The sequence below is a fragment of the Myodes glareolus genome, chromosome 7, assembly GCF_982192425.1.
Source record: "Myodes glareolus chromosome 7, mMyoGla1.1, whole genome shotgun sequence".
NCBI classification, from domain to species: Eukaryota; Metazoa; Chordata; class Mammalia; order Rodentia; family Cricetidae; genus Myodes; species Myodes glareolus.
This window is the reverse complement of record NC_142032.1, coordinates 21154955-21170369: the sequence shown is the minus strand read 5'-3', so window position 1 is coordinate 21170369 and position 15415 is coordinate 21154955. Positions and strand designations below refer to the sequence as shown.

The following is a 15415-nucleotide window of genomic DNA, read 5'->3' as shown; positions in this document are numbered from 1 at the left end:
ATGACAGATTTAGCTTTTACTCAGACAAAAAAGGTGCTTATGTGCTGCATGATGCTACCCAGAGTTGAGATGATGAGTGCGGCTTTCACCCAGCAGTCCCAGAACTGGTAGCAAATGTTCCTCTGCCATATTGAAAGGCCAAGAGAGGCAGAGCCAGCATCCAGAGCCACTTTGACCAAGCTACTTACCATTTTTAAAACACTCTGATCAGAAAATGATTGCTGATACACAATAAAGACAGATTCAGACAGAAACAAACCTCTGAATGGGTCACAGTATGTTTAAAAAATGTATATAGGCTTGGGAGAGAGAAGCAAAAGAGTGTAGACAGTTATTAAAAGAAATAAATCATTTTAAAAAAGAATCAAAGTCTTTACAGAGACAGACAGCCATAGATTAAAGGAGTAAAGAAAAACAAGTCACATAAATATGGAAAATACATAGAGAGTTTGGGTTATGTATATTATTGTGTTTTCTTTGAATTTTTTGACTGTAAATGAGCTAAGTATAGAGAGACATTTCATTGTTTAGGCTGCTAAGCTAAACCAACATATATATTTTAAAGGTATTTTTACTTCAAAATTTGGGTCTAAGGATATGTTGCTTTGGAAAAGAGGTTCTGCTTTTGTTTCCACAGAGGATAAAAAGCTGTGGATTCCTTATTGCTAATATGGTTTGATCAAACAAGACCCCTGAAGCAATGGCCCAGGTGGTCCAACATCCATAACAGCTTCAGGACTGCTGGCTGAGACGGATCTATCACACAGACTACCCTATGAAAGACCTGATTACCAGTGCCCCCAATCAGCCGGAGGTAGTCTAGAGAACAATGTTCAAATTTCCTAAATGACTGTTTATAAATGTTTATTTACTTTTAAAGGGGGATCTGCTATTGAGGTGAATACTTTGCAAAGATATGGATCTTGGTTTATTGATACAAATTTAAAGTTAATCATGTTATATGTATATTTCTGCTCTTGATTAAGGTGTTGAGTTTGTGAAGCTCATTTAAAAATGTAATATATAATTAAGAAATAGAGATTAATAGATAGTCATCTATAATAGTCAAGGTTGTAGTCATGTTAGTTAGGTTTTCTAGATATACAGAGATATAGTTCAGATGGATAGGGGATTCTTCAAATCTTTCAAAGACTAATAGAATATGGCATTTAAAAATGTTTTAAGAACTTAGGACTTTTTAAGACAATGAGACACATCTGCTCCTGACAGCACCAATCTACTTTAAGAGAATGATGGGCATTGAAGAGGCTCCTTAGAATTTGTTAGCCATTTTGGCAAGAAACTGCTCTTGCCTGAACTGCTTGATGGTATGCTGTATGATCTGGACATGCAGGACCCACAGAAAAATGACTGCTGATCTTGCTTAAAGGTGAGACAGTCCTTCTGAGTTCCTGCTTAATGAAAGATACTGCCAGACATTCTGCAGGATACAGAAGGAAGTGACTGACAAACTGCCAATAGAGGGAAAACATTTATGCTTCATAGAAAAGTCTAACAAATACTATGGGCCTGTAGGCTGAAGATGGATGCCCCAATGTTGCAGAAAAACTTTGGATGACTGTCCCAATGTCTCTGTCAATTCTAGAGTTTTGAAAGTTGCTTACAATGCATTTCCTGTTAACTTAGGTAATATATCCTTCTGGGGTCCTTGATGGAGTTGAAGAATAAATAGTTATAATTATAGTTTTCCTTAGTTATGATAAAAATAAATTAGATATGAAACTTTAGACTCAAAAAAATGTAACTGTAATTCTTGACAGATATCTGTTTTGTTATATGTAACCTTACTATGTCAAAGTTAAGATTTCCATTTTTATTTGGACAGAAAAGGGGAGATAATGTGGGATTCCTCTCCATATGCTATGAATATTTTTTATTACCATTGGTTATTAAAGAAGCTGTTTTGGCCAATGGCTTAGAGTAAAGCCAGGTGGAAATCCAAACAGAGATATGGAGAGAAAGTAGGCGGAGTCAGAGAGATGCCATGTAACTGCCAAAGGAGACAGACGCCCGGAACTTTACCTGGTAAGCCACAGCATTGTGGTAAAACACAGATTAATAGAAATGGGTTAATTTAAGATATAAGGGCTAGCTAGAAATGTGACAAAACAGTGTTGTAATTAACATAGTTTCTGTGTGATTATTCAGGTCTGAGCGACTGGAAAATGGAAGAGCAGTCTCTGCCTACACATGGCAAGTGCTCTTACCCACTAAGCCATCATCCCAGTCTTTCTTCTGCCTTTTCTAGTAGAGCCTCAGCTGACCAGTAGTATGAAAGTTTCCTATTTCTGTCATCAAGTAACCTGTGGCCTCAGAACATGTTTGACAGGAGCTGACCTCCGTGCACCACAACAGCAAGTAGTTAGCCTTTATATCTATAAATCTTAGTTAAATATAGACTTGGGATTTGGCGCATGATGCATGCAAGCTGAACTATTGTCTCTACAATGTTCTAACATTGAATTTTCCTTATTTAAGTTTTAGAAAGAAAAGGATTATTCATAAGTCTGCACTTTGGAAATGACTATTGCATTGAAATTGATTTTCCATGTCACCCTCCCCCTTCCATAAACTTCTCTTTTTGAGAAACACTTAAACATTTAAAATAGAGCCTCAAGGTTGCTAAGGGCCAAGTTTGGCATCACATGTGTGGATTGTGTCTACAGGGCGGTTGAACCCCCTTTTCCTCCCAGGTGCTGATAAAAGACTTGTATTTCCTGGAGAGGAATGAGGTGGGGGTGGCTGTATCATCAGCAAAAACAGTCTTAGAGAGATGGTTTGGCAAGGCTGCTTGAGAACTGAGCCCTCTGGCCTTCTGGACCTGGGTCAGGAGTTGATAAAGTTTCTATGAGGCTCTTTGGACAGAAACAGAAATGACATCTTTAGGTATGTAATTAAAGACTCATGTTTGTGTAGGATGCCCAGCCCTTTGAGGCGCATTAAGGTTACACTCTAAATGGAGAGTCTTTTTAAAGAATGGGAGGGGAGAGGGGCAGAGGCAATTCAAGTGCATATTAAAGGTGTGTTCTTTGAGGAAGTCTGCAGGGTTTGAGATGAGGGATGTATGTGGAATCAAGGGCAGTGGGAGAAGATGGGTCAGAAGGAACTGGATAGACACAACACAGGCAACTGCCCATGTGTTGGAGCTGGGGGACAATTCAGAGTTGTCACCCATGGCAACAACCTACCCTGACCATTGAGCAGTAATCGCTGTGGGTTTCCCCCATGGGAAGTTCTGACCTGAGGTATGAAGGCTTTCCCTCAGAGCCATCAGTCTCCTGCCTGAGGAGCTGGGCAGCCTTTGTTGCATCCTCTGCAAGGGTCAGTGACTTGATGGTCACTGTGTATGCTGGAGAGAAGAAGGTCCCTGTTTGCCAGCCATTACACTGCCACCTAAGATGTCTCAAACACCTAGGCTACAACTGCTACAATAGCTCCCTTAACCTTAGGTACCCCCATAAAACACAGGAAAGAGTAACCAAGCTATTTAACAGATCTCTTCAAAGCATGAAAGTCAAAATCATACCAAGTTTAGTTCAATTCTACACACTTTTAATGTTTTGGCTAACTATTCTGTTTTGTCTTTCAATGAATTGTCTAAAGATTGCAGAAGTAGCTTTTAAAATTGCATCTTTCTGACTCGACCCCTCGACCCAGTGACTTTGTCCTCTAGGGCCTGTTTCTACTGTTCTTTGTTTCTCAGACCTTTGCTCAAATGTCGCCATCTCAGGAAAGTCGCCTCAGAGCAACTTGGTTTAAATCAGCCCAGCCCCATCCCCAGACACTCTGTCCCCCTTACTCGTCCCCATAGCTCGTACACCAGCCAAATCTGCTGATTTAATAACTTCATCTACTGTCTGTTTCCATGGAACAGGCTCTAAGCTCCAAGAGAGCAGGGACCAGCCATGTTTTTTAGTCTACATGTCTAGAGCCTGGAAGAGCATCCAGATCCTGGAAGGTACCCAACAACAAGTTGAATTCATGGCTGGACTCTTAGCTTCCATCGTCTCTCTTCTGGCCATTGGCAACAGTGTCTAGCTGGAATCACAGCTCTGGGTCTCCACCCTAATCTTCCACACAGATTCTACCAGCCAGCGTGCTCACCTCCAGGGAAATCTGACGGTCAGGGCAAATGTTGAAGTGTTTGCTAAAGTGAGCCATCCCTACAGGTGGCCACTATTGCTAGTACTTCATTACATCATCAACTTCTAGCTAAAGGGTGTGTGCCCTGGAGGTTGGAACCAGAATCGAGCAGGGTTTTCCGGGTTACTGGAATTGGCAAGGCTGAGTGGTTGGTCATCTTCATGAGTAGGAGTCACCCGAGGACGCCGCTGGGCACCAACAGCTGGCGTTCCAGAGCTTAGTGAGCCAGTTATAGGATCGCCTGCCAGAGCTGCTGCCTCTCTCACCCTGTGCTCGTGTCTTATCTGCAGTCCAGAGGGACAGGAGGTTTAGATGGTGGACTCAGGAATTTACTGAGCAGGAGAAAGGATGGAAAAGGTTTGGGACAGCGTGGGGAGCAGTCATGAGTCACTCTGTCTTAGAGTTTTGGAAAGGTTTGTAAGTGGAATATAAATAGTCCTGAAACCCAAGACAGGGAGATCCCAGCCAGACACCCAGGCTCACACTTGTAAGCCCAGCACACACGAAGTAGAATCAGAAAGGTGAGGAGTTCAAAGTCATCACTGGTCACATAGCGAGTTCCAGGCCATGTAACTTGGCTACATGAAACCCTGCCTCAAAAAGAAAAACAAGCCAGGCGGTGGTGACGCACGCCTTTAATCCCAGCACTCAGGAGGCAGACACAGGTGGATCTCTGTGAGTTCGAAGCCAGCCTAGTGTACAAAGTGAGTTCCAGGACAGACAGGGGTATGCAGAGAAACACTGTCTCAGAGGGCGTGATGGGTGGGGGGCAGAGAGAGAGAGAGACAGAAGGAGAGAGAGAGAGAGAGAGAGAGAGAGAGAGAGAGAGAGAGAGAGAAAGAGAGAGAGAGAGAGAGGAAGAAAGAGGAGGAGGAGGAGGAGGAGGGAAGGAAAACCACAGAGAAGGGGCATAGGCTAGAGATACGAATGTGAAGGAAGCCAGGTGTGGCAGGGCTAGAGTCCTCCAGGCACCCAGGGTCCATCACTGACTGACAATCCCTCCTCCCAGCCAGTGACCAACAATCAGCTCAGCCTGTGGTCTGGGGTTGTCATTGCACTGAGACGGCTCCCATTCCCTTTGCCTGGTCCCAGTTCACATGCCATGACGAGAATCTCTTCATTGCTTCCCGCTCTCCTCCCTGGTTCATCCTGCCTCGTTAGTTTTCATGAGGTGACACATTTCTCAGTCAGCCTCCGCTCAGGCACATTCAATAGCTCCCATGTCTTTGCAAACAAAACCCCAACTCTCCCATTCAGACTTTCTCTGTAGGAAATGCCTGGCTTTCTTCACGTCCACGGGGCATGCTCAGGCTGTAGCCTGACTGTTTCCTGTTCCTCTGGAGTTTTATAAATACGGTTAAATGAAAGGTAGAAGGGGGCTTGAGTGTTGGTTGAGTGGCTAAGAGCACTTGCTGTTCTTGCAAAGGACCCAGGCTGGATTCCCAGCACTCACAAGGCTCACTACTCCTTAGGTACCTTGCATGCATATGGTGAACAGACATACAATCAGGCAAAGCACTCATACACACAAAATAAAATAAATATAATTTTTTAAAAGAAAAAATATGGAAGCCACCTGTACTGCTATATGGCCATTAATTCCCTTCTTCCGTCGTTTCTCACTTAGTGGATAAAGACGAAACACAGAGTTAAAATACAGAATTTTCTAATATGTAAACACTCAGAAAATGTGTATTGTTGCGGATGGCTTCTCAACGACAAGAGGCAAACGTCCTGAGATTGTTGTCCTTTGACGAACCGTATGGCTCTTCCCAGCCGGGCACTTCTGCTCTCCAGAAGACACCTGCGGTGGAGAGCCAACAGCAGCTGTGCAGGCCACAGAGGAAGCTGGCTGGCACTGGCTCAGCGAAGAACCAAACCAAAACAAGACATTGCCCGCAGTTGGATGGCAAAGTTCCCAGATGGGCAGCTTAAAATAAGGCGATGGGGGGTGTTCGATATAAAAGAAAATAAAACTGCCGGAAACAGACGTCTCCTCTCCTAAACCGACTCCTTCGGTGTGTGCAAAGAGCCACTGGGCTCAGGGTAAAAATGGTGTTTGTTGATGAAGGGAGATGTGCCTGTCCATCCAGGGAAAAGCTGCAGCGTGGTAGCCTCTTTCCTGCCTCAGTAGGGGGCTCTAAGAATCGTCATGGGGGTCACGGAGGAAGAGGAGGGCAGACTGGCGTTACAGACGTGGGGTTAATATTAAACCTGGAAGAGGAGCAGCTGCACGGGAGTGGCAGAGTGGTGGCCATAGGTCAGAGGTGCCCTTTGTTTCTTCACACCTGTCATGCCATTCCCAAGCAGGAGCATCACTCACGCCAGCTGGCACCTTGGAGTGGCAGGGAGGGAAGGCAGAAAGAACGGTGAGCGGCGGGCAGAGAAAGTTGTGTCTTATGAGGCTATGAAGGTGGTCACCCTGATGGCCATTTTACAAATTGGAAGCTGAGAATTCCACCAGTGTCCGAAGTTGCCCAGGCAGACACAACTGAAAAGTGTCAGGTGGCTCAGGCCTGTCTGAGTCCAAAATCACTGACACGCCTCATTATGTCCAGTAGATTATCTAAGTATCATGCATGACAGCAAACAGAATAGGAGCAAGTTGGGCATGCTCCAAACTCAACAAACCAAGCAGGTTTCTTTACTACAGGGCTTCATGAGGTGTTTGATGTTTTAATACACATTGTATAGAGCTAGCCTGCCTGGTCCTTCTGCCTTAACTCAGTACAGAATCATTATCTTTATAATCATCATCATCACCATCATCATCATCAACAGTCTCACTATATAACCCAGGATGGCCTCAAACTCATGATCCTGCTGCCTCAGCTTCTGGGATTACAAGTGTGTGCCACCATACCCAGCACTGAAGAATGTTTTGTTTGGCTTGGAGCATCCCCTGAAACCCACCCCGGGATCTTTGCTGTTCTCCCCACCCTCCCTAAGATCCTGAGTCCACCTTGAGTGGTTTGAACTCCTCTTTTGGAAAGATCCACTGTGCGGAAAGCACCACAGGCAGTGGCAGAAATATTGGTGACGTGTGTGGGGACACAGGGAAGTGAAGGGGTCGGGGGACAAAGAGAAGTCACATCCTTTTGGCTAACAGTACTGTTCTGAGCAAGCATTGCTTGGCAATACTCTTGTATTTATTTAGTCTTCATAAACACTCGTAAGGCAGAAACCACTAGAACCTCCATTGTTCAGGTGAGGGAACTGAGACATAGAAAAGTCCGGTAACACTTATGAGTCTGTAGCTCATAACGCTGGGTGTCGCATTTGGATGGCCTGCTTCTTTAATGCCTCTTGATCATTCATATTGAAAAGGCACTTGGTTGTGCTTGTCAGGGGTAAAGAAGGACAGCTGTGGCAGATTGACAGCTGCCCAGTGTAAAAATTTACTATGCCAATGTGTGTTGAGAATCTAAGCTGTTCTGTGAACATTTGGTGGTTCCTGCCTTCCTAGCCACCGCGCTAAGTGCTGAGAATTCAGCTATGAGCACACAGTACTTACGACCCAATGGAAGGTGCAAGGATAATTAGATCATGGCATCATGGAATTAGAAATGGCTCTGGGGTTCCAAGAAAATGTTCACATAATGTAAAGGTTTTCAGCGAGGCAAAAGGTTTTACTTCTGCAGAAGGGTGAGCAGCCCCTATAAATCCAGCAAGCAAACACTCAGTGACAGCCCTGTTCCTTAATGCAAAGGGGTTCTGTGCCTCACTTGGAGTGCCCAGAGCTTGGCCTCACATCCTTACACTGGCTAACTCAGTGGGGCAGCTGATAGGCAAAGGGTCACATTTGAGATCAGAATGTCACCTCATGCACATAATTTCACCTTGGAAGATGCCAAGGCAGCTTGGGGGATGTGAGGGGGAGAGAATTCTTTTATTTTTTAATTTTTGTTTTTTGGTTTTTTGAGACAGAGTTTCTCTGTAGCTTTGGAATCTGTCCCGGAGCTAGCTCTTGTAGATCGGGCTGGCCTCAAGCTCACAGAGGTCTGCCTTCCTCTGCCTCCCGAGTGCTGGGATTAAAGGCATGAGCCACCACTGCCTGGTTAAGGGGGTTAGGATTTTTGCCAGATGATATCTTTACTAATTTCTCTAAATATGGACCCCTCTTTGCCTCAGTTAACTGTTTGATGGAAAAGGCAGTCCATCTCATTTACATTTTGTACATACAGGACTGTTATGGGGAAGGAAATAGGGATGATGGGAGCAGGAAGTGTCTTGGCCAAACCCAGACAGCCCTCTATCACTTCCTTCATGAGGCTCCCTCCAGAGCATGTCTGGAAGTTGGTGTGAAACTAGTTCTGGGAGACTGGACTTCGTTGTTGGTCCAGATCAGCAACTTCAAATGCTAGTCCAAGAGAGGCCTGAGCACAGCAATGGGTTACTCCTCTGGGGTGGGAGGAACGTGGTTCTGGAGCCTCTGGGGTGGGAGGAGTGTGATTCTGGAGCCTTTGGGTGGGAGGAACATGGTTCTGGAGCCTCTGGGGTGTGAAGAGCATGATTCTGGAGCCTCTGGGGTAAAAGGAGCATGGTTCTGGAGCCTCTGGGGTGGGAGGAGTGTGATTCTGGAGTCTCTTGAATGGGAGGAGTGTGATTCTGGAGCCTCCTTATTCTCTTCCCTGGCTTGGCCCATATCCACTATTACCCCCTTGGCATCAGTCAGGGCATGAACCTGGCACATCAGAAACATGTGTTCTCCCACATCCCACATGACCTCCTGTATTTCCTGTTCCTGCTTTAGAACAGTGGAATCTTGAGACTACTCTGACCAATGGGTGAGGAACAACAGCTGTGTACAACATTTCTAAGACAAAGCATTTGAGTGTGGTAGAGGCAACCCCACTATGATCCCTTTCCAGCTACAGCAGTGGCTCAGATGGTCCAGATGTTGCAGACACAAACATGTTGAGCCTCCATTAGCCCACGTTCAGAGCAGCACATAACCCTCCACCAAATAGCATGAAGGAAAAACAGATTTTGTTTCGTTTAGCCAATACAAAGGATTTGGAGATTACTGACCTATTGATTGAACCAAAGAGCACTTAACACCTGATGCAATTGAGTGGTATAAAGGAAGAAATTAACTCCTGACATAAACAGGCCTGCAACGGGAATAGCAAAACAATTGACTTTTGTATAATGCTTTTATACTTTGTGTGTGTGTGTGTGTGTGTGTATAGACATGCACACACATACATGCATGCATGTGTGTAAAGGTTAGAGGACAACCCAGAATGCCATCCACCTTGCTTTTGAGACAGTGTCTCTCATTGTGACCTGGGGCTCTCCAATTAGACGAGGCTGGCCAGTCTCTGCCTGTCTCTGCCTACCTAGCACTGGGATTACCATGCCATCACATCAGGTTTTCATACGAGTACCATGGACCAAATCCCATCTTCATGCTTGGGTGTCCAGTGCTTTACTGACTGAGCTATGCCCCCAGACTCACATTTCACAATTTTCAAGGTACTTCAAGCTCAGAGTTGAATTCCGGAAATGACTACCATGCTTCCACATTAGAGCCATGCTGAGCAGTTCTCCACCTTCCTCGGTTAAGCTGTGACTATGTATCCATTTTCAGTTGTTACAGCAGTATCTGAAGCTGGGTAATTTTTAAGAAAGGGGGTTTATTTTGGCTAAATTTCTGAAGGCTGGCTTGTCAAAGAGAATGGGACAAGGCCTCATTCTTCTCGTGGTGGAAAAGAGAAAGGCAAGTGTGGCAGAGGTGAAGTGTGAATGGTGGCTTCACTTATTTTTTTGTTAAGATCTTACTTATTTTGTGTGTCTGGATGTTTTAGCTGCATGCGTGTCTATGTACCACATGCATGCAGTGTCCACGGAGGTCAAAGAGGACGCTGGATCCCCAGGAACGGGAGTTACAGATAGTTGTGAGCTACCATGTGGTGCTGGAACTGAAACCCAGGTCTTCTGCAAGAGTAACAAGTGCTCTTACCCATGAGCCATCTCTCCAGCCCCACAGGTGGCTTCACGTTTTAAGAACCCAGCACCATCATGGTAACTAATCCCATCCAGCCAGTGACAAGGACAATAATCCTGATACCTAGTCACCCCTCCACAGACACCCCCAGCAATCCTCCCAACAATGCAATTAAGTTTCCATAGAAGTTTTGAGGACACAAACCATTTTCAAATCAGAATACGAAGGGGCCAGACCACACAATGCCATTGTGAAGGACCCTGTGAGTCAAAAAAAAAAAAAAAAAATGAAATTAGAGGAACAAGAGTTCATCCCCAGAGTTTGTCGGGTGAAATTTCTAAGCAATTCTAACCCCTGCCTTCTTCTGCATAAGAAGCCCACATCAGTGGATTCTCACATCCCCTGACACTCAGGTAGGACTTCACAAGAAATGTAAGTGACGAGTCCATCCTTGATTATGCTCACTTATAATAATTCACTGCCCCAGAGTCACCAAGGAAACATGGTACAATGCAAGATAATTTTAAAATGTTATTTTTATTTATTTTATATATTTATCTATTGTCATGGTTAAGCTACAATCCCTGTTAACTGTAGGGATCCATCTGCTAAATAAGAGCAGGGTATGGTGTGTCATTCAAGTTGCTCTCAGTTGGATGGAGTTGGGAGGGACCCTGAGAGCTGTTGGGTTAGACCAGCCAGGGCAGCGTGTAAGACTCTATCTCAAAGACAAAAAGAAAGAAGGAAAGGAAGAGGGAGGAGGGAAAGGCAAGAAACAAATTTGCGAAAGAGAAATGCAGGAAGACAAAGCTGAAACTCCTGCCTAAGCCGTGAACCTCCCTGTTCTTTATTAGAATTGGTCACAAAAGTTGTGAGCTGGTTTTATAATTACTAGGTTGTGGACATTTACCCATGCTGCCTACTGGCATGTGGCACGACATAGGTGGCTATAAGTACCCTATCACACTTCATTCACCAGTCTGCTAGTAGACACCCTTGTTGCTTCTAAGCCCTACTTGCCCAGAACAGGCCATGATGAGTTGCCTGGTATGCACACCTCTGTGAGTCTTTCTTCAGGTAGAGTATGTCTGCAGTGGTGTGGATAATCAATCCCCTGTCTGCACCTTTGCTCTCTTTGGACATTGTGTTAAAGTTTCAGTTAGGTGTTTCATATGGTGTGAGTGTCAGAAGAGAGAATTTAGTACAGAGGGTTGGTGTAATGGGCATTGAAAAGCCTGGGGGTGAGGAGTCAGAAAAAGGACACTAATACAGATCAGAGTAACTGCAAGAAACACATCTCGCTCTGGGGTGTGGGGTGGAACGATAGTTAATTTTGGTCAATATGCTACAATTGATAATTTAATGATTTTATAAAATATAGACCTGATTTTAGATGGTGTTGGGATGACCCTCTGAACAAAGCAGAAGTTTCTATCGACTCTTATTTAAGGGGCTCCCTCGGTGTCAACCCTTCTGTATGGGGTGGGATGGGCTATCTCATTCTTACTTTACAAATGCGGAAATCAGGCTTAAAGAAGTGCAGCAACTGCTCCCCTTCCAGCGTCCCAGCTGTGCAGATGGGGTCTTCCCATCCCTGGCTGCATCCCTGTGCTCTTGTCTGTCCCCATTGCTGCTTCTGTGGTCCCGGCTAGAGTCCTGCGCTTTGTTCATGTGGTTAGACCACTTGGTAGCTGAGACTAATTCCATCATGTAACTATCCCAAGCCAAACATCCAACAGGTGACCAAAAGGGACACTTGTCTCCACTTGTTTCTCTCTCTGAAGCAAACCTAGCACTAGTCTCAGAGCTGCTTGAAAGGCCCCTCCTGATGATCGAGTCCCTTCTGTGACATTTCACTGAACAGTTGCTTAGCACCAGCTTGACCATTGTCACGGCTGTACTATAGTACCACACAAAGTGCTTGCTCTGTACTTAAGATGCTTGTAGTTATTCAAAAGCTCTGACCCACAGAGAACTGAAATATATTACACTATAGCTCTCTGTCATTTTTGATTTCACCCTCCTGAGCAAAATACTTCTGTGGATGCTTGAAGGCATCTGTCAAATCACCTTCCTTCAGCTGTGCCGAGGTGTCCATGTGCTCATACGCCCCTGCAGGCAGCAAGAGTCCCAAATGCTATGGCAGAACAGATGAGAAGAGCCCAGATTTATTACTGAGTGTCTTAGTTAGGCTTTTATTGCTGTGAAGAGACACCAATGCCCACTGCAACTCTTTTTTTTTTAAGGTTTTTATTTATTTGTTATGTATACAGTATTCTGCTTGCATTTATGCTGGCAGGCCAGAAGAGGGCATCAGGTCTCACTGTAGATGGTTGTGAGCAACCATGTGGTTGCTGGGAATTGAACTCAGGACCTCTGGAAGAGTAGGCAGTGCTATTAACCACTGAGCCATTTCTCCAGCCCCCCACTGCAACTCTTAAAAAGGAAAACATTCCACTGGGGCTGATTTACAGTTCAAAGGTTTAGTTCACTGCTGTGACTCCGGGAAGCATGGCGGCATGTATGCAGACATAATGCTGGAGGGGGAACAGGGTTCTACATCTGGATCCACAGGCATCAGGAAGAGACTGACACATTGGCCAAGCTTGTGCTTCTGAGACCTCAGAGTCCACTTCCTCCAACAACAACACACCTATCAGGAGGCTACCCTCCTAAGAGTTCCATTCCCTATGGGCCTCTGTGGGACATTTTTATTCAGACCACCACAATGGGTAAGGCATGTCAGAAAGAGACTCTTTGGTGTGTGTGTGTGTGTGTGTGTGTGTGTGTGTGTGTGTGTGTGTGAGAGAGAGAGAGAGAGAGAGAGAGAGAGAGAGAGAGAGAGAGAGAGAGAGAAAGAACTCTGTAAGCAAGACTAGCCTCGAACTCAGAGATCTGCCTTCCTGTGCCTCCCCAGTGCTGGGACTAACCACCATACCTAGCAAGAACATGTATTTTTAATTTTGAAATTTTTCTTATATCTTATTTGTGAGTGTGTGTACATGGTACTTCTGTGGAGATCAAAGGACAATGTGCAAGAGTCAGTTTCTCTTCTCATCAAGTTGGTTGCTGAGAGGGAACTCAAGTCTCTACTCACTGAGCCGTCCCACTGGTCCCAAGAGGACATAGAATTTGAGGCCAGACAAACCTGACCTCAAGTCCTGACTCACTTCTTTGTTGTGGCTATTTATTGGTTCTGTGGTTTTAAGCAAGTTGTTTAGGAGGCCGAGGATCTTCTCTGCTGTGTTATGTGGGTGGCTAGCTAGCAGTGGTCATGTAAGGATCTGTCAGCAAAGGCTTGTGGGTGCTTGCCTAGGTCCCAAAGTAGGTATTCAAGAAGTGAGATCTATGAAATATGTTGGCTAAAGATGCAAATTTCTTTTTGCACAGAGAATTATGAAAATGACCCTAACTTTATGAAAGTGACTTTTATCCAAATGCTATCTCACCTCTGAGACCTATGTTAGTTATATAATGGACCACTCTCTGGCAAACCTTAGTGCATTGTAAAAACCAAAACCCAAAGCAAAACAAAACAACAAAAAACAAACCAAGATGCATCACATCTGAAGCCAGAAGAACTACATTTAATATCTTATTTGCCCCTTATTTTGTGATGGACAGTGACTGAACCTTATTTATAAAATGTGCTCACAGAAATGGCAGTACTTAAAACAGCATCCTAGAACAGAGATCTGAAAATCATAGTTACAGGCTTAAAAAAAATGTGACCAGCAGAGAAAGAAATGCAGATGCTGTTCATGAAAAACCAAAACAGTCACTTGCAACATGACACCTGTGCAAAACACAGGCATCCGATGTAATGTCCAAGGGGAGAGAATGAAAGTGGAGCGAAAGAGGGATCAATAAATAAAGCCCACAGTGGCCAGCAAAATGATGCAGTGGTCAGCGAGCATCTTTATCAAGTTTGATCTCTGGACCTCCACGGTGGGAGAACATTGACTCTGACTTCCACACTTATGCCATGGCCTGCACACACATACCCCCTTGTCCCGTAAGCAAATTTAATGAAAAGAAGATTGTATAGCTTTAAAAAAAATGTAACATAAAGGGTTTGAACACACTTAGAAATAAGACATAGCACTCAACCAGTGGCGGGATCCCACTTTCTTCCCAAGCTTATTCTGAGAAACTGTGGACATTGAGCATGTGAAAACACAAGCTAGATTGGCTCTTTGTCATGAGCTCCACCTTGGGCAAAGGAACTGATCAGAGCTAGAAATTCCTTCAGCAGGAAGCTGTCACCAGGGTGGCACCCAGGAAGCTGCTCCTGGCTGCAGAGTCTGCTGCTGAGATGACATCAGAGCCCTGATGTAGGAGACACCACTTGAGGCACAGGCAGAGAAAGATCATCTGCTGCCATGGATCCACTGCAAGCAGCCCACCTGGGTCCTCGGAAGAAGAGGCCCAGGCAGACGGGCACCTCGGTGGCCACCACATCTCACGACATCAGGTTTCGAGACTTGGTCCTCTTCATTTTGGAGAAGAGGATGGGAACGACTCGAAGAGCCTTCCTCATGGAGCTGGCCCGGAGGAAAGGGTTCAGGGTGGAAAGCGAGCTCAGGTAGGACAGCCCTGGTCACTTGGCAAGCAAGCGGGGGCCTTAGGACATCTCCAAGGGACCCAAGGAGACAGCTGGCTAAGGGAGACAAGACGGGTACAGGCTGAATGAGATCATATGGGAACTAATTGGCACCAAAAGATAAGATTTTTAAAGATCTGGCTCCTCATGACTGACTCTGAGATGAATTGCCCAGGGGTGATAAGAGGAAATCATCAGAAAACTTCACATTGAAATCACTCAGGTCCATGTTCTACCAAACTGAACCAGTACCCCTGGGTTCAGCTGCTTAGACTGCTGCTTTGGGGTAGAGTAGAGAGGATCGGCTGACGGTGTGTCTCTGACTTGACACACACCTGGCTGTGTGTGGGCCAGGCTGAGATGGCTCACCATGGACACCTAAGTGGCCTCGGTGATGGTTTTCCAAAGAGTGGTCCAGGCCAAGTAGGCTTCGGGATGGGATGCTGGTTAAGGGTGTTTGTCTAGGGGTAACAGATGCCCCCACAGAGAGCTGTAATAAGAGGAAAAGAGATGGTCGAAGCCACCATCTGGACCCAGCTAGACAGAGTCACTGTCAGGAAGCAGTGGTTACCATGGTGTTTCTGAATATTCTATACATTCACCGTCTTGAATCAATGAGGAGAATCAAAGTGATTCAGAAAGCCCCAATAAAGGCGCTGGCATGCACAGTGGCTGCAGACAGAACTGCTGGGGTTACG

General features: G+C 45.3%; 1 protein-coding gene across 2 annotated transcripts in view; it reads left to right on the top strand.

Moving 5' to 3' along the window:
• Positions 1–14496: 14496 nt before the first annotated feature.
• Positions 14497–15415, top strand: part of Dntt (DNA nucleotidylexotransferase) — a 34253-nt gene continuing 33334 nt past the window's right edge. For both annotated transcript variants that reach the window (XM_087907580.1, XM_087907579.1), the window contains exon 1: positions 14497–14699. In XM_087907580.1, the coding sequence (XP_087763706.1) occupies positions 14497–14699 (203 nt within the window). The remainder of the gene's footprint in view (positions 14700–15415) is intronic.